The sequence below is a fragment of the Metopolophium dirhodum genome, chromosome 1 (assembly GCF_019925205.1).
Source record: "Metopolophium dirhodum isolate CAU chromosome 1, ASM1992520v1, whole genome shotgun sequence".
NCBI lineage: Eukaryota > Metazoa > Arthropoda > Insecta > Hemiptera > Aphididae > Metopolophium > Metopolophium dirhodum.
Genome location: NC_083560.1, coordinates 78,522,921 through 78,548,433, shown reverse-complemented (window position 1 = coordinate 78,548,433; position 25,513 = coordinate 78,522,921). Strand labels below are relative to the sequence as shown.

The following is a 25,513-nucleotide window of genomic DNA, read 5'->3' as shown; positions in this document are numbered from 1 at the left end:
ATATATCAACAACATTAAACCTGGTTAGATAAAAATTTCTTGTACTTAATATTAACAAATCTAAATCTATGTTTTTTTAGTATAAATAATACTAATGTACCTTAGAAAGATGTCATAGCTCATAGCTACAATTATTTAAGTAAAATAGAAATTTGGGATTGCCTTTTACTTGAAAATATTTTAAAATATTTTATAATCATCACAAAATATAATAAAGGCTAGTTATCATTAAAAGTAACCGTGACTTAGATACTTATTAATAAACCACAGTTGAGGTCACCCTAGATAAACTAATAGGTATAATAATAATATGATAATATAATAATATGATGGTTAGGTACTAAATATGTATTATGCATAACGATGGAATTATATAATTCCTTAAAACACTACCTAAATAACATAATACTTGATGAGGGAAATGCACTTTTACAATATAATATATTAGTATTAGGTATTAGTATTATAGGTTAGTACAAACACATAGGATTCATATATTCACCAATACCTTAACTAGATATAGAAATGTGTATAATAAATATGCAATGCACATAGTATAACATACTTTTGATTTATAATATTTAAAATAATTTAACAACAAAAACGTATAATAATGTGTAGGTTGTAGGTATATGTTATATGTATCATGGGTTGCCGTCAATGAGTGACTTCACATTTCTGTCAATAAACTATCATCAAATTAAGCCATTGTATAACTTGTAAATACAGATTGTAAATTTACTAAACTTTGTTCAATAAAAAAAAGGCTTGTATATTATATAATAATAATATTACATTATATTATGACTTTATACAGGTAACTTTTATTTAATGTCTCAATATAAATTATTATTTAAACCAGTAATTATAATTTATAATGGTGTGATATGGCATGTATATACAAGTAGGTACCTATGTATCATGTATGTATATAGTTTGCATTGTGTATCTTAATACATCTATGCAGTGGTGTAGTGGGGCGTATACGCGGGTATACGGCGTATAACGACTTCTCCAGTTTTTTGTTGATGCGTATACTTATAATATAATTTGTGATACGGGTATACTGTATAGCTATAAATCAATAATATAAATAGTATTAACGAATAATCAATAATACCAAACATATTTCCTTATTATCATGTTCATTAGGAACTGTTATTATTTTTACATTTTACACATCTATTTTTAACTTCATTGCATGGATTTCTATTTATTATATATATATATATATATTATACGTCTAAAATTATAAGCTTATCGATAACGATAGCCGACGCTGTGATTCACGGTCACATGCATTACTGAAAATAATTTTGTCAAAAAATATTATTTTATGTACATACACTGTGTCACACAATAATTACATAAATATAACAATTGATCTAAAAAAAATTATGTTTTCATTTATTTTTAATCATTCAAAGTTGTGATACCTAATTTATATACTACCGAGTATACATTTAAGACTATAAATATTAATAAATATTTAGGTTTTTTGACTTAAAAAGAAGTGGGGATAGGGGGGTTAAGAAATTAACATAGGTAATCATAAACAATTTAAATGTATAATCATATATTTTAGGAGTATGATTGTAAACTATAGAGACTCAATTGCGGTAAGGTATTAGTAAAGTGTATGTAATTATAAATATATCATTGGTAATAGCGTAGTATATAAAGTGGTGGGGGGGGGGAGGGGAGAAGCCCCCACGTTTACATATCAAGCCCATTAAAACGTATACTCAGTAAAAAAATTACGACTACATCACTGCATCTATGTGTATTAGATAAATAATTATAACATTCAAAATCATTTAATTTAAAACTAACAACTGTTACTTCCAACATACCTACTTAAAAAAATTAATAAAAATAATAAGAGAATAATAAAAGCATAAGAAGAGCCCAAATGTATACAATAGCCTATATTATAATATGGTACCTACCTACCTATTTAATATCATAGAAATATATAAATTACAAAAATTAGTGAAAATACTTAATTTACAAATATTTCAATACACCCACAATTAATATGATAATTTATTTAACTCATTGAGTGATGTATTAAATAAATCAATATTACAGATAGAATTACCAACCAACATAAGTTTGTTTACAGATGAGTGCATACTGCATACTATATGTACTAGAACCAAATAAAATGATAAAATAAGGATTTATTCCTAGACTTAAATGAATTAGTTTTAAAATTTAAACGCTCTATTAGTTTAGAGCAATCAATGTGATTATTGAGTATATTAAATAAGAGTTTTAAATTAAGCATGTGTATAATGTATATAAAATATATATGAATTAATAGGAAAGTGGCTGGTTAGTAAATGTAATTCAATTTAGCTACATGTAAGGGGGGATTGGGGGACCATAGGTGATTTTTTCCAAGTATTAACCATAATTTTAGTGTATTTTTTGGTAGTATTTCTACTATTATAAATATAGAAATAAAGTAAGAAAATAATAAAACATTTTATTTGAAGGAAGGCAAGGGATACAACTGTACAAGTACATAGGTGCACACAGGCTATGGAGATTTGTTAAGACTGAAGCTCTTGCTATACTATTAAAATATTTGTAAAAGTAATCTAGGTTCAAAACAATTTTCCTAGCTTGACTCCTTGGAGAGAATACATGTAATGAGAATAATACTTTTTGAACCAGGTGCGGCTCCGTCCAGATGAAATCAATATTTATTTCGATAGACCTCCGTGATATACGCGTACCTACACGTCAAATAAACAGACCACTTGTCCTTAAACGCGTGTGCTCTCGTTGACAAAAATAAATATTTATGGAGGCCTATCGATGCTAGGAATTATTTATAATTGAATATTCTTGTCATGTAAACAATACCGTTGAAAGATAAAAATGTTATCACATGATTAATGGAAAATCTAGTTTTATAGAATGATATTTTTTTGAATACAATAATTGTATGGAAAAAACAATTTTCGAACCAATTATGGAATGGAACATAATACTATATTTATTGGAAACTTAAATTTCGGAACACTATTTTAACTGTGTGTCTGTGTGTCTGTTACTATAGTATAATTTATCCATTATGGGAGTATATACTTCATTAGGTATTGTAAAAAATGCATATTGAAGCATAATACCTAATAGGTATAATAAATTATTATGATTATTGATTATTTTTGCATATTTTTCTAATTTTCCAGATAATATAAGGATAATATTTGTAGGTTTTTTAGAGAATATTAGCATCATATTTTAGATGTATTAGGAGATTATAAATCCGGAATTTAAGTCTAATATGGATTCGTATATTGTATAGTCCTACAATTAACATATAGATGTTTGCAGGGTCGACTAGTTCCTAAAGTTATTGTAACTCGTTACAAAAATACCTAACCTATACCAACCAAAATCGTACAAACACTAAAAATCTACTGGCCAGATTAATTGTAAAAACCAAAATGAACGAATTATACCCACTTATGAATTATCAAAGCACAATAAGCACAACGTAACTTGTAACTTTCATATAAAGTTATAGAAAAATTTGTGACTAGTTACAAGTTACAAGTTAAATTGAAAATGAGTAACTTGTTACAATTTACAAAAGTTACCGAGTTGCATAATATAGTTACAATATTGAATATACATGTATCCAATTTACTCATAAACATACGTGTTTCACATTAATTATTAATTTTAAAAACTATCCAAATAACATGTTTTCGTTTATCCAATTTCTCAACTGTATTTGTTCTTAAGAATTAATTTTTTATTTATTTATTTTCCAAATAAAGACAGTTCTTAATTGTATTTTTTCTACATAATATAATTCCAAATAATAAATATCTTTAATATGTCATTTTAAATTTTGTCCGTCCAGATATTAACGTTTCTAAAAAAAATGTTATGGAATCGGTGGTGCTCCTGTGAAATAAAATAAGTAATAAAATTGACTATATCAAACCCTTTAACACGGGGGTATGAATGCGGCTAAGAATAATAGTAGACTTATAGACTAATAGACTGAGCTTATCGCGAATCAGGATTTGTACGTGTGTATTTTTTTTCCTGAGAAATACGGTTCGAGAAAAGACGGTCCGGGAGTATACTTTCCAGATTTATACAATCCGCATATTTTGAAATTCCGTGATTATACCGGTCCGGCATAATACCGTTAGAAAAATATTTTATTCCGGATTTATACGGTCCGCGACTATACGGTGTCATAATTTTTTTTCCGAGAGAATACGGTTCGGAAATATACTTTCCAGATTTATACAGTCCGTGACAATACAGTCCGCATATTTTGAAATTCTGCGATTATACGGTCCGGCATAATACGGTTAGAAAAATATTTTATTCCGGATTTATACGGTCCGCGACTATACGGTGTCATAATTTTTTTTCCGAGAGAATACGGTTCGGAAATATACTTTCCAGATTTATACAGTCCGTGACAATACAGTCCGCATATTTTGAAATTCTGCGATTATACGGTCCGGCATAATACGGTTAGAAAAATATTTTATTCCGGATTTATACGGTCCGCGACTATACGGTGTCATAATTTTTTTTCCGAGAGAATACGGTTCGGAAATATACTTTCCAGATTTATACAGTCCGTGACAATACAGTCCGCATATTTTGAAATTCCGCAATTATACAGTCCGGCATAATACGGTTCGAAAAATATTTTATTCCAGATTTATACGGTCCGCGACTATACGGTGTACGTAATTATTTTTCCGCGAAAATACGGTCCGGGAGTATACTTTCTAGATTTATACGGTCCGCCAATTTACATTCCAGAATTCTGCAGTCCGTGAGAATACTTTCCGAGCTTATACATGCGTCCTTAACAAGAAGTTAATAATTTAATTATTAACACAATTATAGTTATTATTTGTTAATTTTTTTTTAGATTTTATTTTGGATCAATAATTAAATAACTATAAAATGTACGACGTACGTATTTAAAATGCATTAAAAGTAGTTAGATAACCAGATATAGTAGCCTGATTTATTAAAAACATTTTGAGCAAAATATATAAAACTTTTTTGTAAAACTCCATTATGACATTATATAATAATAATAATAAAATAGGAACGGACATTTTAGCTTCTGAGCGGAGCGATGAATGTATTGATTTTACTATGATGTTTGTTTTTTGTGTGCAAATAATTTATTTATTATTATTTTATTAGTTTTATTTTGTACGACTGACTCTTGTTTGTACTAAAAATAATTATTTTAAGTAGGTACCTACCATAAGCGTGCGCAGAATTTCTGGCAGGGTAGTCATACATAAGTACATAACACATTAACACACACACATATTACATATATATATTCATATTCATAGCTAAGTTATAAAAACTAATTTGGATGGGGTAACCTCATTTAACTACATTTACCATACTAAAAAAGTATTTTATGATTATCATAATAATAATATTGAAATTTGAGGGGCCCGGGGGGAGTTCGCAGAGTAGTCAAGTGCCTACCATACACGCTTATAGACTACCTACCTACTAAGTACTAATTAATTGTTAAACTGATATTCCAATGATTATTTTTTACTTATTAAGTGAACAGTGAACACAGAATTATATTTAAAGCTTATACAGTTATACCTACAACATTTAAAACATTTCCAACATTAAAAAAATTGTGATAATAACTAAAAGCAATGCTCAAGGTAGGTCTCGACCAACCTTAATTTAAGTAATACTTTTTATTTTCTTAAGCCAAACCGTACCGTTTATGAATCTCATTTAAGTCATAACTCACATAAGTATAGCTTAAGCAATACTTATTTACTTATTATTAAGCATTGAAAATTAATAGAATAAGTGCAATATTTTTAATTTGAGTAACTAATATGATTAGTTGTCAATATTCAAGAATACTTTCAATATAATATGTAATAGCATAATTTAAATAATTGATTTAGGTTGTAAATAGGTATTTAAAAATTTGAGTGTACAAAATTGTAAATAGGTGACAATAACTCTAATTTTAAAATGAAATACCTACGTTATAATTAATCGAACATGGGTGTTTCTATGCATGTTCTAGTTCTGGATATAAATAGGTATCCATATTTGTAATCGATAAAAGGTTTGATAATTAAATTATTTTCTGATAATAAGCTTTAATAGTGTCAATTAGGGATCAAAATGCCGGAAAATTCGGGAAAATTTCGGAAAAAAACCGTTTTTTCCCCAGAGCCTCTGAAAACGTGGAAAAATTAAAGAATATTAAAATAATACATTTCCGAAAAAAACCGAAGTTTTCGGAAAAGTAAAGAATTGTATTTACACTTAAAAATTAAAATAATCTATGTAAAAAAATACATTTTAAAAAATAGATAAAGAAACCTGTCATTGTCATTTCACATTTTCTAATACGGTTATATCAATGTAATATTGTATTAAAATTTAAAACTTTTAAAAATATTAATACGGATATATTTCAATATTTGTTCTGAAAATAACGTAGTTACATATCAAATTGGTATTTATGTGGAAGGGGGTATTTCCCCGAAAATAAATCACCTGTATTTTTAAATATTATATAATAAATATTACTTGTAAGTTGAAGAAAATATATTAACAGCGCATGATTGACAAATGAGTAATGACAATATTAATTAATAGTTGTTAGGAAAATACGTAACAGCAAAACATCATTGGCGGAATTGTGGGATACAATAATATATTTTTATATTATTATAAATTATTTATTATTATTTTTCAGGAAAAAAACGGTAAAAACCCGGGCTTTTTTCGGAAAACCTTTTTTTTCGGAAATTTTGATCCCTAGTGCCAATAACTGTACACTTGACCCCACATACATTCCTTATTATTCATACACAGTTAAATAATAGAAACATATTAAATAACATTCATTAAGGAAAATGCTAAAAGGACCGCCTTTACTATAAGGGCCTTAACATCTTGCCCTGGCTACATTATTGAAAACTGGTAAGTTGTTATTCTACAAATTTTCTAGATTAAACCGGTGTAAAAAATAACACACCGGGAAGTTTGGACCATATCGTTTACATGGTTCATTATCCCGGTGCGGGATAATTTTAATGCGAATTTGTGGATTAACACGAATAATGGTCTAAACCCATTGGCCATATAATATGCATATATACATTATACACAATATATTAGTACCTATATTTTTATACGTAGGTACCTGTTATGTGTGTAATGAATATACATATTTAATACAAAAAAAATAAATATTTATTGCAATAATATAAAAAGATAAATTTAAAATAATGTAAAAATTTAAGTGTAGTAAAAAATTATACAATCAAGTAAGTATATAACATGTGTCATAAACTATCATTAATTGTGAGTGTGTGTGTGTATGAACATAATCAAAGCATCAATGCATAATAGTTAAGATAACTGGTAAGTAAAGATAAAATTATTAAAAACTACATTTTTTATATTTTCTCGTTTAAGTTAACAGTAAAACCACAGAATAGATTAAATTAATCTATTCTGTGCTAAAACCAACAATGCCTACCAATGTGCTTATATAATATTATATAATTTAGTTTTTAGTTTTTCTGATTTAAAATATGTATATTTATTGATTTTTTAATTTATTAATCAAAATATGCTGTTATTCATAAAAATGCTTAAATATGAAAATAAAATTTAATGTATACCTATGATTCTATGCTATACAAAATTAATTTATAACTTGGTCTGCAATGTGCACATGCACAATTAAAGAAAACAATATAAAAAAGTCATAAACATTTTAATCCTAGTTATAAATCATAAATTAAATGTTCTATCGGTTTGATTGATCTCTTTAGCCTCTGAGGTCGGAACGATTGTGTGTCTGTTTGAATCTTTGAAAATGATTTAATGACTGGAAAAGGAATCACTTTGTCTATATGACGGCGAATCAATCTTCCGTTCACCATAACTGTCAGATATTTTGAGGCATCTGCATTAATTATAAATCCATTTACATCTTTATATACAGCTACTTTTTGACCAAATTAGAATAATTGAGATGGAGTTGCATCCTTCATATTTTTTTTTTCTTGGCTTTGTTCCTAATTCCTGGTTATTTGAGTAAGTCCTGGTTAGATCTTAAATCTCGTCCTAAAAACAAATTTTCTGGACTCTTTATAGTAGATGTGATCTGGACAGAACTGACCTGACCTTTAAGTTCTATGAACGCATGTTTCAAGGGGAATACAAATCTTACCACATTGTCATATGATTTTACATTGTGAGGAACACATGTACAGTGTTTTAAACCAAAACTTTTCAAAAAAGTCTGAAATTCTTCTTCCATAAACGAGGATATATTATCACGAACAAGAACTCTGGGTTGACCAAAACTAGAAAACAATAATTTTAACTTTTCAATAGTGATTGATGCAGATGAAGATTTAGAGATAAAAACTTCTGGCCACATAGAATATTCATCAACAACCAATAAAAACAAATTGTCCATAAATGGACCAGCATAATCAATATGTATTCTTTCCCAGAGTTCCTCGGGAACCAACCAATTATGCACAATTTCTTTCTTTGGCGCAAGTTGTATTTCGATGCATTGAAGACAATTTATTGCAAGATTTACAATGTCTTCATCAATACTTAGCCAGTAAACACAATATGAAAGTGCTAATGCAATCATCTTAATAAACCTACATATTCTATATGTATATATTCTAAAACATAATTGTTTAACATTTTTGGAATCCAAATCCGATACATCCATCATGTATCCAATAACTACTATTATTGTTTGAATCTAAAAGTATGTTTTTGTGCAACTTTTTCAATTCTGGGTCATTTTCTGCTGCAAAGGCTATGTCCTCAACCGTCAGTGCAAGTTGAGGTAATTGCATTTTGACTAGAAAAAATGGAGCGATGATGAAGTAGTTAATGTCTTCAGATGCCACTGCCATTATAAGCTGTTTGCTTTGCTGAGATTTTCTGAGCGGTAGTGTAGAATATTCAAAATTGTAAATTTCTGTAAAAAAAAAAATAAAGAGTCGTTTACACTAAGAAAAAAAAGTAGGTAACTATTGTTGTGTTTACCTTCAAAATTACCAAAATGTGACTCAGTGGTTTGTAGTCGGTAAATACTATATAGTGTAAGCAATAAACTTACAAATTAGTACCAAATAAATTATCTTCGTGGCTTCTCGTTGTTTTTTGTACTAATTATTTTATTTATTAAAATCACGATTAAAGAATATAATATAGGTAGGTAATAAGTACACGTCATTATATTATAGTACATGAAATATTGAAAAGAGTAACCTAAATACAGGGCCGGCTCAATGTGGTAGCAAAATTGGCAGCCGCCTAGGGCGGCACTAGTGTGGGGGCGCCAAATTTCGAATAAACCAAAGTAATAATAATAGTATGCTGAATTGTATGTTCATTGTTCAAAATAATAATATTGATACTTCGTTTACCGAGAACGCACCAAAATCGTAATACTGAATACAAATAGAACGGCAAAAATTGTATGGATCTTCAATTGCTACTATCAGAAAATGAAAATGTTAGTAAATCAGATATTGATGCCATAGAAATGACAAATGAGTTAGTAGCAATATCCGAGTTATTAAAACCCAATAGTACTCCATTAGATGTGTTACAGTTTATTGTAAATAATAACAATTTTGTACCAAACGTAGCACTTCGCATTATTTTAACTATGCCTGTGTCAGTCGCATCTGGTGAACGGATCTTTTCAAAATTAGAAATTTTTAATTTTAAAAAGGTTAAGTAATCTTGCTACAATTTCTATTGAAAAAGAAGTAATGGAAAATCTAGAGTTTAAAAATGTACTTACTGATTTTTCCCAAGAAAAGGCTCGTAAAATTAATTTTATTTAACATATTTTAGATTCTGAGTGGAACGATGAATGTATTGATTTTACAATGATGTGTGTTTTTTTTTGTGTCTGTGTACACAATAAGTAGTCGAAATAATGATTGGATTTTCAACTTCAGTATCTTGTTCGATGGGGACGTGAATATCGTTAGTGCATTAGGTAGGTCGAAATTTAAAGCGCCGGGAAAAACAACATAAAAATTAAGGGAAAAACGGGAATATTTACGATTTTCCACAAAATCGATGTTGATTTTTGGTGTAACTCTAAAACAAATGAACGTATACACATGAAATTTTCATCGGTCATTTATATTAGCATTTTCTATACACGATAAAATTTTCAAAATATTTAGATTTGTTTTGAACTAATTAGGAACATTTTCAGTTTCCAATTTTATTAGTCTTTTTTTCTAAGGATATCAACAAAACTTTATTTGTTGGGTAAAAAAGTTTGAAAATTTAATACAAGGCTTCTACTATATTGTTACAATGCCATTTGAAAAATATTAAAAATCCTTAGTCACAGTTTTCATTTATAAGCATTTAAAGTTCAAATTTTGACAAAATACGGAAAAATCACGAAAAATAGCAAATTATTTTGAGTTGAGAATTCATAAAAATTTTTCTTTTTAAATCTAAGATTTGAAAATGTAATATAAGATTACTCATAAGTTTGTCTACCTTTATCAAAAAAAAAATGTCTAGAAGAAACTTAAATTAAATTTTTATGAGCGTCTGAAATTTATATTTTTTCAACATTTGATATTTACTCGATTTCTCATGTAACAATTTTCTTATTTTATTGTAATTAAAAAACGAATGACTGTAGATACTTGAAAATTTCACTGAATGTTTATATTAGCATTTTCTATACACCATAAAATGTTGAAAATATTTTGACTCTTTTTGAGCTGTTTACGGACATTGTCAGTTTTCAATTTTTTTAGTTTTTTTTTCTATAAATATCAATAAATTTTTATTTATTGGGTAAAAAAGCGTGAAAATTTAATATAAGGCTCCTGATATATCGTTCTAATAGCAGTTGAAAAATATTAAAAATACATAGGCACAATTTTTTTTTATAAGCATTTAAAATTCAAATTTTGACAACATTTATCAAATTTATAATTTATTAATTATTTTGTGGTTAAAAATGTATAAAATGTTTAACTTTTATGGTTAAGGATCGAAAATTTAAAACAAGGCTCCAGGTAAATAGGTTATATATAAATTACTTTATTCACAATAATATCATCAAATATACTTGGTAAAATCATAGGCTGACAGACCGTTTTCGCTCAGAATCGTTTTTCTTATACAATGATATTATATCATTGAATTCAAATTTAACACCATCCATTACAGTGACCCACTTGTAACCTACTGTACAGCAGAGCGACATCCACTTATCCACCTTTTTTCCTATAAATATCAATAACATATTATTTGTTGGGTAAAAAAACGTGAAAATTTAATGCCAGGCTCCTGAAAATATTTTTACAATAGCAGTTGCAAAATATTAAAAACACAAAGGCACAATTTTTTTTATAAGGATTTAAAGTACGAATTTTGACAAAATGTATCAAATTTAAAATTTAATAATTATTTTGTAGTTAAAAATTTATAAAATGTTCAAATTTTATAACTAAGAATTGAAAATTTAAAACAAGGTTCCATCACGTAAATAGGTTATATATATATTACTTTATTCAATAATATCATCAAATATACTAGTAATACCATAGGCTCGCTCAGAATAATTTTTCTTATACAATGATATTATATCATTGAATTCAAATTTAACCAGGGCTTGAAACTGGTTACCGGTTTTTAACCGGATTATGTAGTTTTGACATTTTATCAAACTTTGGGTTCCAATATAAGCTACTAATGAGTAGAGCGTGGATTTGTATGCATATGCATATTTATTCTGGTTGATCGAATAATATGTTAAGTGAGCACACAATTTGTTTCATGACATGACGATTTAAAAAATGAAATTTTTTAGCGCATATTTTTGCAAATGTTGACATTTTTCTATTTTAAGGGTTTATTTTACAATTTTAATAGCATATATTTCATCTTTTAGTGCATATTTTAATGTTTTTTTTAGACATTTTTTAAATATATCTCCATATATAAAACATGAAACTGAGGGCGCCCCCCACGGCGACTTTTCGTACCGCTAAAGTGGCTATTGGAGGGAAAACGGATTTCTTTTGTGGCGCTCAATCAAAATTTTTGAGACGGCCAATGAAAAAATTCGATGGGTGGTCTCCCAGGCCTCTGCTTTGTAATATTATATATCAAAAAAAAAAGGTATATTAACAAAGAACTTAGAGATTATAAATTTGTATAGAAAATATTATCAGAAAAAAAAGGTATATTTACGAAGAACTTTGTATTTATATTGAAAGATTAAAGATAAAATCTAATATTTTTTTTATCTATTAATATAAATAATTTAGTTTATGTATGAAGATATCAATTTCTTCAGATTTTTCATCCTTTCCCCCTTTGAGGACTTCCTGCATCTTCGCTCGGACCTTATTCGCGTTCTCCGCTAAATTTACAGGCCGCGCGCGGCTGTCCTTTGTTCCCAGCGGGCCCGTCGCGGCGGAGATAACGTGCAAACTGTTTGCCGCCGTCGCGCGTGTTTATCGATAATTTTTTAGAAAAGTCGAGTCTTACCACTTTACGTCGCGTAGGTATTACTATATACAGGCATAAATACATGCGTCGAAAAGTTCGATTTTTTATTGATATATTTACATGTTTTTTTTTTTATTTAATCAACTGCGTTATTATTATATTATTATATTTGACTGCCTTTTGTCCTTTTGCCTACTCGGTCTATATGGGTACCTACATGTATATATTAAAATATCCTAGCTCGAGTCGAATCGACTATACTATAGGTATGTTTAATCATGAGCATAAAATCAAATTAATAACTAACCTATACATGTATACTATATGACTTAATGAGGATCTATTTATTTATTAATATTTATTATATAGTAACTGTAGCAGTATTTGTATGCTACATTAAATTATTAATTACCAAAATAAGAAAGTGGCTATTTGATTACCTCAACCAGTTAACTCACCTGACAACTGTAATATTATATTGATATTTTTATTTGTTCATATATCATAGGTAGGTACCTATATACAATGTTTTTTTAGGTTGTGTAGTATATCGTTTGCATTGTGTGTAGTCATATACTACGTCATTCGAGGTGACTGATCTGCTAGACACCCAAAAAAATTCGTTAGCTATATGATTTACATGGACGTCCGACATTTTTAAAATTTTTTTTGACGTAATTTATTACTTATTTTTGCTTTTTTGGTGACAGTAATGAACGTTGTCCGCGATCCGACGAAGTCGGATTGCCTACCCGCATAACTGAGGTGACTGCTCTGCTATACACCCAAAAAACATGGCGGCTATATGATTTGCATGGACGCCCGAATTTTTTTCACGTAATGTCGCGTTTTCGGTGGCAGTAAAGAATGTTGTCCGCGATCCGACGCAGTTGGATTGCATACCTGATGCCGTGACCCGGCCGTCCCACATTGTCCGCTATCCGACGAAGTCGGATTGCCTACCCGGATAACTGAGGTGACTGACCTGCTAGACACCAAAAAATCAGATGCATTTCCGCGGCGACTATATGATTTTTTTACGGAATTTCGAATTTCCAGTGGCATAACCCGGGCTACCACGTCGAACCGCGGTGGTCCTAACCTTATCACCAGACCTCCTTATCACACATCAACCGGCTCCAGACCGTCGACCAGACCAAAAGACCACTGCAGCTTCCGACATCAGTTAAAACTCTTAGTAAACTCGGGAGGTTCGGGGGTCTCCCCCAGCGACGCTCGGAGAGCTAGTAGTATTATAAAATAAGAAAAAAATTATTTATAGTTTCGATTAATATCAAAATAAATTAATAGGTATACTTGTAGGTATAAACAGTTTTCCCAAATATGACCTTAGATCAATAATCGGAGTAATAAAATACATAATAAGATAAAGATTTTAAAGACTATAATTTGTTTTAGGATACATTGTTGATATAAATTGTTTCCTATTTTTTTCTTATAGATCAAAACTACCTACGAAAAAGAAAAAGTAGATGAGTATTTAACATTTTAGTGCATATATTTATGCATATTTAGGATTTTTTAGCGCATATTTGGTTGATTTTTAATGCAATAAATCTGCGCTCTACTTATGAGGAAGGAGGAATCTTGTATTATATTTTAAAGCCATTGTTTTTAAAATTAAACATTTTAATACATTTTTAACTGATAATTTATTTTCATAATTTTGACAAGTTTTAATTGTGTATACCTCATTAGTCATTATCTAATGTATAACTTATTATAAAATCTATTAATTGAAATTACTAATATTTTTTTTTCAAAAGCTGAATGGCGTTAATTTAAATAAATCAAAATATATTTCTATCCAGTCCCAAGAGTTTACAAAAGTAATCTGTCTTATCCCAGCAAGGTTGTTAAGAAGGATAAACTTGTTTTCTGGTAACAAGTTTCTGGATTGCATTTTGTCAACTTGAGACTAGTCAATAATAACAACTATTTGACATTTTAAACTCCTTGACCAAACAGATGAATAATTATTCAAAACTTCAAAACAAATATTACTTACAATAGTTGTATACATAGAAAAAAAAACTGTTTATTAACGAAAATTGGTGATAATTATCATTAACAAGGTACATTGGTACAACTTATTTAATTTCCGTATACCCTGAGATTCCTATCAATACTATTTTTATATACTCAAACAAAATTCATTGTATACAGAATTTCTATTTATTTTATTGATTGTCTTTTTTTTTTATACACAAAACAGTCGTTTACATAAAATATTAAATTTAATTATGTATAACAATATATCACACGTCCGTTTTAAGAAAATATTCATTTTTTCGGAATTGTGCTGTTTTTCCATGTTTTTTTACGTAGCAAAAAGTTCAAATCATATTCTGTATTTACTGCATAATACACATTAGCTGTCATTGGTAAAATCATTTCTGAAATATAAATATAAAAAAATTAATTTATTAAAGAATAATCACATGACATACAATAGCTAAACAAACCTTTATCAGGTAAAACTTGAGATAGGGTGTAGTTTTCTGGGTCATCATCAATACAAAATTTCAGCATAGCATTTCTAATAACTTGTGGTGTACGTTCATTGTTACTCAACATAATACTTTTGTATAATACAACTCCTAAAATAAATAAATAATAAGTAGAACAGCATTTTTATTCTTTTTAAGTCTTAGTGTCTTACAATGTATATCAAACACATTTCTGAATAATTGAAATACATTTTTATTTTAAAGATGTTTATTTTAATTAATTTTTTCTTTTGTGGGTTATGTGCAGTTGATTAAAAAAATATTTTGGTAAACATTTCATAGATTATCTAGGTTCAACTATGTATTTAAAAATTATATTTAATTACTTAATAGAAAACTTGTAAACTGTAGTCATAGTTATAGTTAGAAAATTCACTTTGTATAAGAATTAATTATATTATTTTTGATTTTAAGTTTGGTATTTTTTAATATCTGTTGTTGATCATTTTCCCACTACAAGCCATGTTTAATAAAGTAAATTAATCATACAATTTTATTTATATTATATATCAATTTAAAATGTCAAATTTTTGGAAATAAAAGTGTATTTTCAAAGGAAAAATATTTTTTTATGACTTTGATTCTGATAATATTTTAAAAGCAACTATGTTTTAAACAGTTCAATAGAATATATCAAACTATTAAAAACAAATTAATAATAGTATATGATTATAATCAGAATTTACATAAAGCTTAAAAATATAGTTTAATTTAACATTTTTACGTACCATCAGTCTCCACATTATCAGCATCAACCGTTATTCGAATAATATAAAAATCAGACGAAGTGTTAAATGTTGAGTTATTGACACTATTTTTAGCTAAAATATTAGTGTTATTGCTTCCATTTAGTGACATGTCAAAAGATTGCAAAGAATAGCTACTTGATGAAGAAGATAGGTCTAGCAATGAATCCTGCAACTCAAAAATGTGTATTTTGTATAAATAATATTCTTTGTAGTAATGAACTCATCGGATTTATGCTCGTTGGTATAAAGTGTTGATAAAATATTAATTTTGAATACAATAATATATATTATTATACAGGGTGTAACAGACAAAACTAATAGATGTAATTAACTAATTGTGTATAGTAACTTTTATTCCTTTCATTACTTTTTCTAAATATTTAGATAATTCCTATATGATAATTATTAAGGTTTGGATTTGAAGACAAAAGCTTTTTTTTTTATAAAAATAATAGAAAAATAATTTTTGTATAAAAATGCGTGTGATTTAATATGTAAGATGATGAACATATTTTTTTTGCCTTTTTCACTTATAAATGCCTTTATTGTGTTTAATTTTCAATTGATTTAATAGTTTTATATACAATATACGTATAAACGGTACAAATCGATAAGATTTTCTGAAGACTGTGCATTGTTGGCTGTTAATTATTTTAATTGAGTTTTAGTATCGGAGATATTTACCGATATCACTAAATACTTGATCGAGTATTTGGTATGGCCAGTTAATTTAACGTTTATAAAAATACCCATGCTACACATCTATAGAATAAAATATGTTCATAATGTTTGTATATACTTACTATAGATTCAACATTGTTGGTCAGTCTGGCACCAATTACATTTTCTATGCATAAAAATATTTTAAGCCCAAGCCGTCAACGTTTTACTGAAGACAGTTTATCTAAGTACATGATTTTTTTTTAATAGACACTAGTTAAACATACAATATACAAACTATTTAATTTTTTTGTAATTGTTTTTTTTGCCTTTTTGACATTTTGAATGCTTTTTTTAATGATAATATTGCCTTTAAATCCTAACCCTAATAATTATTAATTAAATATTTAAAAAAATGTAGTTAGTAGTTCAGCTAGCATTAGTTTTAGTCAGGTATTTCTGTTACACCCTAAATACTAAACAAATATTAGAGTCCAGAGTTTTAAATTAATATAGTTGATTGAAAAATATAATTAAAATTAAACAAATAATTCATAGTTCTGAGTTAAAAGTCATGTTTTTTCAATCTGATATTTTATTGAAGTATTGCATACTTTTATTTCCATATTTTTAATTCCGGTGTTTCGAGTAAGCTTTATGTTTTATTTTATTTGCTAACTTTGTCTTAGTATGAAACCACTTTTATAATAATAAAAATAATTTTACTTTTGGAAATAATATGCCAATTACATTTTTTTCATGTATGTTTTATAATACAAAATATTCATAACTAGGTATGTACAATAATTTGTAACAATTTAAAAACAAAAAAAATTCATTAATACAAACTAATAAAATTCACATTTTTTTTCTTATATTCACATATAAATTTACTTCCAATTACTTTAATGTATAGATATTAAAATCTGAACTGTAAATTCTAAAGATATATTAAAAAAATCAATATTTTCCCATAGTTACCAGCGGACATAAGAATATTTTTATAAAATAAGTTTTTTTCACAACAATTTTAGATTCTGAGCGGAGCAATGAATGTATTGGTTTTACAATGAAGTGTTTTATTTTTGTGCCCGTCATCACCATTTGGGGCAGTAAAAATGCTTCGATTTTCAACTTTGGTATCTTGTTCAACGGCAAAGTGAATCTAGTTGGTGCATTGGGTAGGTCAAAATTTAAAATAGTTTTCAAAAGCATCGGGAAAAACAAAAAAAATATGTATTTGTTCAGAAGATAGTTTCCGTGTTTGATTATTTGTGTACGGCCTGATATGAACAAGTGAAACCACTAAATAAGTGGTTCAGAAAACCCATAAGATTTAAGTTTATTAAGTAAATATGTGATTTATCATTTGAAATACTTTTTTCATATCTGTATACACAGCATTGGTTTTTGATTGAGTAATATACAATTGTAGGATTGATTGTTTAAATGGGCTCAAGTTTGTTACTGTTCATCTATTTTGTTTTAAGCCATGTTAGTTATTTGATAATGATAATGGCGTAATAATGCTATATACTATTTTAGAAAATAATTTGGGAATAATGGATGGTAATTATTTATTAGATTTTTTACCTTTTTTAAAAAATAGAGATAGCAAATTATGACTTGCATTGATCAGGACAAATACAGGAGTCTAAAGATTTATTGAATAACACAATAATAGGTATGAATGCACATTCTTTCAAAAATGTTGGAGATATTTCATCAGGGCTCATTGTTGTTGATACATTGCATAATTTGTTGAAAACAATCATCTGATTTAGGACAATTTTTGAAATAGGATTTATATTATTTTCTTTTAAATAACTATGAGGTTGAACATTATTATTTAAGACATAAATACTTGAGAAATCATCTTTCAATACATTTATAATGTTTTTTCCATTATTAACTTCCTTATTTAAAAGACATTTCTTAAGGTAAATTAAGGTAATTTATGATTGTTAGTACTATTGTTGTTTAAAAATTTCCAAAAAAATGTAGGATTGTTTTTTATAGCTTTTTGTCAGTTTTTATAAAATATATGTCATATGAATCGTAATCTCAATGTCTTATGTGTTCACATTTAGAATGTAACTTAGAATATTCAAAATGTCTTAAGTGTTTGTATGTATGTTATATATTTGAACTCGTTTTTAAGTGTAAAATATTCTGTACGAGTCGATAATCAGAACACGAAATAAAGACTTAACAAACACTAATGATTTAGTTTAAATATTAGTGCCATATTCTTGAAGTATATATTTTTACCTGTTTATCTAAAGAGTTATTTGGTGAGTGCAAACCATCATCAGATAATCCATACAAGCTTTTGCTGCTACAATTACTTGAAATCGAATCATTCTTTTTATGTTCATAACTGTAAAAAATATCCTTGAATAGTAATCAGTCACACATATTTTGATTTAATAATTTAAAAATTTGTGCACATTATACTTAATATACTTTTGTTTCTTTCCAGTTCCTATTATTGAATTCGCACACGATGATGGTATATTATCTGATGGTTCTATTTGACAAGAAATTCTGAACGCTTCTCTATCATCCAAAACTAATATGGAATGAAACCATTGATCAAATACTGAATCCTCAATTATGTTATATGAATTTGCTGCCCCTTGAAGAAGCTTAATCTAATACCCAAACAATGAAGATAAACATATTTAAGACAATTACAGATAGTTAAAATATTTATATTAAACAAAATCTAAAAATTATATACATACTTGAGCTAATACTTCAAACTCTTTTCTTTTTTTATCAAAATTAATTAGACCATCAGGCAAGAGATCGGGAGTTGCAGCATCAATCATGGTCAAATCAGTTAGAAATGTCCCTAAGTACGGTATAGTTCCAATGTTTAACTTCTAAAAATATTTAATTTACTTTATTAAAATATGAAAAAAAATAATAATTCGGTATTATTTGCTGTAAATAATGCACAATGTAACTCACACTCATTGTACTTTGCTGCTTTTGAATAATTTTTTGTAAATGTCTATCATTGTGTCCAAATGTATCGGCAAATTTTGCTGTACCTTCTCTTATTAATAATTTTCGTTGCGCCCATTGATTATTATCTTCACTAAATATCCGTGCAAGTTCTTGAAACAATTCCACCTAGGGATTTTTTTCATGTACATAGATTGTTAGAAATATTTTACCTATGTTATTTTATACAGTTCACTCAATCAGTATTACCTTATCTCGAGGAACCGAATGCCATGTTTTCTTTAATCTAAATACTGAATTGGATTGTAAGCCAGATATAATTGCTTTTAATGAGGAAAAATTCTTAAGCACTCTTAATTCCTATAGAATAATAAAGTTAATTAAACAATTTATTACATACTATCATTACTATACTTGAGCAATGTCAATCCAAGTTTCAATAACATGTGGTCTATCTGAATTGATTGCCAATATCACAGTACTGATAACTCTTAGTGACACAGCGTTGAATTGATCAATTGTAGCGAGGACTGTAGGTGCAGATCCTGCTCTTTTATTCTTGGACCAAACTGCACCTAAACATTGATGAGCAACCATACTTCTTAAGACATCCTATATAAATTAAATACAGGTTAGAAATGTTGATATAAAATATGGTAATAAAATATAATAACATACACGGTCCATTCGTGTTAACTGCTCAGCAAAATGCCTTTCCGCTATGTTAGGAAAATTGTAAGGAGAATGTGGAGAATTGGCAATAACTAAGTCATAATCATCACTAATAAATGTAGTAGTGTCTAGAAATTGTTTATAATTAGATTAATATTGAAAAAAAATAATAAGTAAATTTAACAAACCTAATTGTTTACATTCTTTAAGGAATCGTTCAAGTCTATACGTTGCTTTTATGTGAAGTTCAGTTTTTGGCAAATATGTAAAAGTAAAGGAATGTAAACATCGTAAACAAGTGTGTAAAGGTGGATCACGAAAGTCTTCAGGATATGAATCCAACCAAACATGTAATGCAGATACAACAGTCCTAAAATAATGTACAACTTTGAATTTTGTATTTACAATTCTTAATTTCACTATGACAAGTATAATTATATGATTATGTATTAATTTTTATAAAATGTATCAAACAGTGTTACACTTATTATATAATCATACCATATACTGATCATACAAAAATAAAACAAATATTTTATTATTTAAAATTGAAAAAATAATAATATAATATTAGGTATATATATAAGAGCATTTAAAGTTAAACAAAAAAATTACTTTTTATGTGGATCGATCATTGATTCTGATAAGGCTTCTTTGTTGTTTACCAAATACTCATATCTAAGAAGAATAAAATAAAAACATGTATAGTAAAATTAGAAATCTTATTATTTAAATTTTTTATTACAATATATATAAAATATGAATTGTATTATATTATATCAATATAACTGCACTCAAATGTATTAATTCAAACTTATAAGTTAACTAAAATTCAATACAATTTTCTTGGTTGTCTTTCATACTAATGTTAACAGAATCTCACTTACCAGCTATTCAGATGTTGAAGGATTTTTAACTTACCCAAACTAAAACTATTATTTTTAAACATATATTAAAATTCCTGTTTAAATTATTAAATAATTAAAGTTATTCTTGAATTACTAAAAAGTATAAACTTCAAAACAAATGTAATAGAATCACAGGATAAATTGATATTTTATTTAAAGAATATAAAAAGTAATTACATAATGAATATAAATACATTATCTATGCAATTATTTATATCTCATGAAAACACTAAAATTAATTTTTTCAATAATATTAATCTTTAAGTACTTAATTTATTGTAAATAGTTTTCATTAGTTTTTAATTATTAATATGGAAGGCTCCAACCCAATCATGATGAACCGTATTACTTGGTTTATGGGCATACTAGTATATATACATTATTATTTGATCTGTGTAAAATTAAATATTTTGAAAAATATGTTATTTTTGCTTTAGTTGAACATGCATAATATTTATTTAAAAATAGGGAAGTATGATAAAGTATGATACACAATTAATTATGAATACCAAACTCCACACGGGAAAAATGAACAAACATCAAATTAAATGGCAATTTTAGTATCACCGAATTGAGTTTTTTTCTACAGTGTACAGCGAAGTTTTCAATATGATTTAAACTAAGTCCCATACATTTAAACCAACAAATAAATAAGGAATAAATTTAACTCTCAAAGCTTAAAAAAAAAGTAAATTGAGTATAAAATACTCTTAAAAATAAATTAGTAAACATGAAAAATAATTTCTTTGTGTTGTGTTAGTCAGTTAGTGAAAGTGTTAAATTCAATACTCATTATGTAAAGCAGTCAACTTGTTGTATAAATCAATATTTGTATTAGTATAGTTATTTAAGATATTTAAAATTGGGTATTTCAAAACTAGGAAAATGGTGATCAAAATATATGGTTAATGTTTTAACCGGGGGTGTGTTTGAAAATGATTGGTTAGACTTCAGTTTACTCTACATTATCAAATTTATTCCAAAACAGATTCCTCCGAATAACTGAGTGATGTATTCGTATCAATATTTTTGTATTGATAAACGAAAAGTTACAAAATTAGCTCTTAATGATCATTATTTGATTGAAATAAGAAAAGGAATAATTATAAGGTACATTTAAAGTTAAACAAAAATAAAGCTCAAAGTAATATATAGATTTTGGTTTTGTTATCTTCGTGAGATAAATATCATAAACGGTAGCGCGGAGTTAACTTTGTTACGCTGAATGACGTTGGGTAACTTGAGTTAACTATATTTGAGATTTTGAACTCACCCCTGGAGGCTAAAGAGTAAGCATGCTATTCCATTTGTATATACATCAATTTATTACATGCATATTAATAAATACATTTCTATTATTGTTAGATTTAAAATTGTTATCAGATAAGATTATCATACAACTTTTAAGATTTATTAGCTTATAAAACAAATTATACCTTGTTACAGAAATATTTATACAGAACATTATGTGGAAATAAAATAATATTTATACCTTTCAATTAATAATGACAAAACATGATGAGGTGATGCAAAAGTTCTATAGGTGGCAAGAAATATATTCACAAATGTGGATTCTAATTCACCGTCATCTGATGCTAAGCTATTAACCAATTTCTCTATTGTTCCAGCTTTAATGAACTTTACTCTGATTGTCTCCCATTCTAAATGCGATCGTTCATCATCAGATTCCTACAATAAATTCAAGATAATTTATTTATTTAAATATTATGAACCAACAGGTATAAATTAAAAACAAATTAGGTACTAGTTTAAAAATATCGTACCAACAGTAATGTTTTTGTAGGATTTTGGTACCGCACTTTTTTTAAATAAATTGTGTAGACAGCACCTTCTTCTCTTTCTTCACCCCATAATTTCCATGTTGGCTGCTACAAATCATAATAATATGTAGATATTAATACTATTAGCAGGTTTAATGATTGATAAAAAAAGGATCCCATAAGGCCATGACTTATATTCTTAAAATAGTTGATGTTCCGAGTTAAATTCAATTTTTTCTAATCTTCCAATAATTAATTTGAACATAGGCACTCTGCATCAATTATCATAAGCCATAGACACAAAATGGTAAACCCTTGTGGCTTGCACATGATGTGTATATGTTTGATTCACGAGGCTTTCTCCCATAAAAAATGGTTCCTGCCAAATCATCACTGACCCGATTGAATAAATTAAAATTGGGACGTCCCACTTTCAAGTGGCCCTTTACAAGCCTTCTACACCGGGGTTCCCGAGAACGCAAAGGCTGTGTCAGTGACGAGGAATAGTATTTTATTATTGAAAAGAAATTCGTCTCAAACTCACCGAGGTTTCGGCATCAAAATTCATACTTGTCCGCCTGCATCATAGTGTTTTGAAAAACTAAACCGAATCCTGGTTGTGTTATCTGCACCGTCGTCGAACGGTGACAGCGGTGTTGGGCGCGTATGTCCAGACACCAACAGCTCGGAGAAGTGACGATTTTTGAAAAACGGATTCGGGACGATAACAACAAGTTAAACGACGTAGCGCGTCCGCGTCGTTTCCGTGCGAGCCACTTACGAGTTCGTAGTTACGAGTTTACGACGGTCGACGACGACGGCGATGATGTTGATGATAATAATAATAATAATAAGAATAACAGTACAATGGCACACACACGCATATGCGGATTGCGGACAGCTGCTGTTATCAATTTTGAAAATCGTTAACAGTCACTTATTCGAAATTAATAAAAAATAATATTATTATATTAATACAATAAGAATCAAGAACATAACGTCATAACCGCAGGACGGGCGCGCAACAAGTTCCAACAACTACTATAGGTACAACAGGCACGCGCAAACCAAACGTCTCTGCCTGAACACGAACCGGTCCCCGACGATGGGTCCAAACGGTTGCTGTGCATGTGTATATTATGTTATTATTAATTACCTACCATTTCACTTTTACTTTATACAGACAAAATATTATAATGCGTTATGCGTTTAATAAATAAAAATATAAATACAAACACTGAATTACGATGTATGTATTATTATAATATTATGATCTGAATACACATCTGTGTTAACAGGTATAGGCATACCTACCTGCGAAATCAGCTTCTCGCAGAATTTTGAGTTAATGTTACGAACATAAATAATGCTAGTAAAAATAATTAAATATTTATAATACAATTTACTATACTGTTGTCTTCTTAAAAATAGTTCAAGAATCACCATGCATTTATGACTTTTTTTAAGAGAGGCAACAATTTCTAAAAAAAATATTTTACGTTTTTTTACGGAGGCTAACTATTCATTTAGGTTATCTACCATAAAATTGATGTTGGTGGAACCAACCGCATCTGTGAATAAATTCTAGGCAATATGTCTATGATGATCTGCAGTATCGTACCTATACCAGATACCTACATGTATAGGTAATTTACTTTGCTCCATACCTATTAATATAATACCCATATAATAATTTTATTTATTAGCTATACGTAATAACTATATACATTAATAAGGCATTTTAATATAGACTTGAGCCCCAAAGCCTCTACTAAAATACAACTATTTTATTATAATAATAGGTATTATCCGGTAAAGCACGATTGAGCATAAAACGATTGAGCATATACCTTTTTAGCAACACGATTGAACATAGAATATTTTATGCGATGTTGCCACATTCACGTGACCAAAATTTTGTAATTTATTATTTTCACTTATTACCTACTACACCAATTATTATGATACTAGACGTGAGCCGTGAGCTGAGCCCAGTTTTATCGACAATGTTATCGATTAAAAAACTAGTTCCAGACCAATAAAATTCCAAAGTTTTTAAATTGGGAGGAAATATAAGATAATAAATTAAGATACAATTCCAAAATTATTATAGAAATAATATCAGTGTTCGATAGTATTATAGTATTCTTGACTTATAATTACAGCGTTCGGACTTATCTAGATAATTATTTGTTCATCTTTTATCTTATCTAGATGAATAGTTATCTAGATACATTTTTTATTGATAAAAATCACGAAATTGTACAAACACATTTTAAATATTTATACAGATTCTCAAACCAAGTTTATGGTTTATTTATAATGTAATTATTTTTATTTATATCATTATTATTATTATGTTCCAAGTGTCCAACTAAAATATACCTAAATTTAAAACTCGTTTAAAAAAAAATTGTATCTTTTTTTTTATCTAGATAAAAAAGTATTTATCTTTATCTAAATAAATATGAGTTAAGTTATCTTTAATATCTATCTAGATACATTTGAGTTGTATTATCTTTATCTTTATCTAGATAAAAAAATACTTATCTAATCCGAACACTCCTTATAAGCCATACCGTCATTTTTTTAAATTCGTACCAAATTTTGATTTTATTATTTTCATAACTATTATTATTATTATTATCAAACAGATTTATGAAATGTGACTATATTATTGACTT

General features: G+C 27.7%; 2 protein-coding genes across 4 annotated transcripts; both read right to left on the bottom strand.

Annotated features, from left to right (window-relative positions):
- Positions 1 to 8,107: 8,107 nt before the first annotated feature.
- On the bottom strand, positions 8,108 to 8,689 carry LOC132942035 (uncharacterized protein K02A2.6-like). The gene has a single exon (XM_061010321.1). It carries the CDS (start codon positions 8,687 to 8,689, stop codon positions 8,108 to 8,110), a length of 582 nt encoding a protein of 193 aa, XP_060866304.1.
- A 5,576-nt stretch (positions 8,690 to 14,265) lies between these two features.
- On the bottom strand, positions 14,266 to 23,854 carry LOC132935643 (ral guanine nucleotide dissociation stimulator-like 1). 3 transcript variants are annotated; one of them, XM_061002239.1, is made up of 15 exons: positions 23,374 to 23,854; positions 22,833 to 22,937; positions 22,541 to 22,737; positions 20,756 to 20,818; positions 20,329 to 20,510; positions 20,147 to 20,268; positions 19,883 to 20,080; positions 19,718 to 19,828; positions 19,472 to 19,636; positions 19,243 to 19,383; positions 18,962 to 19,149; positions 18,767 to 18,875; positions 15,815 to 16,001; positions 15,042 to 15,176; positions 14,266 to 14,972 (listed from the first exon to the last, which is right to left on the bottom strand). In XM_061002239.1, the coding sequence occupies exons 1-15, from the start codon at positions 23,395 to 23,397 to the stop codon at positions 14,860 to 14,862; spliced, it is 2,040 nt and encodes a 679-aa protein (XP_060858222.1). In that variant the 5' UTR covers positions 23,398 to 23,854; the 3' UTR covers positions 14,266 to 14,859. The 3 variants fall into 3 exon arrangements, with proteins under 3 accessions (XP_060858222.1, XP_060858221.1, XP_060858220.1); XM_061002238.1 differs by having other exon boundaries at positions 18,953 to 19,149; positions 22,833 to 22,934; XM_061002237.1 differs by having other exon boundaries at positions 14,267 to 14,972; positions 18,953 to 19,149.
- Between the last annotated feature and the right edge of the window lie 1,659 nt (positions 23,855 to 25,513).

Bases quoted from the DNA above. Each gene is read 5' to 3' on its own strand.
- LOC132942035 (XM_061010321.1), bottom strand. From the start codon at position 8,689: ATGATTGCATTAGCACTTTCATATTGTGTTTACTGGCTAAGTATTGAT.
- LOC132935643 (XM_061002237.1), bottom strand. From the start codon at position 23,397: ATGAATTTTGATGCCGAAACCTCG. The intron at 19,637-19,717 runs GTAATACTGATT...AAAAATCCCTAG, and splicing joins ATTCGGTTCCTCGAGATAAG to GTGGAATTGTTTCAAGAACT. The intron at 16,002-18,766 runs GTAAAAATATAT...TTTGAGTTGCAG, and splicing joins ATAACTCTTTAGATAAACAG to GATTCATTGCTAGACCTATC.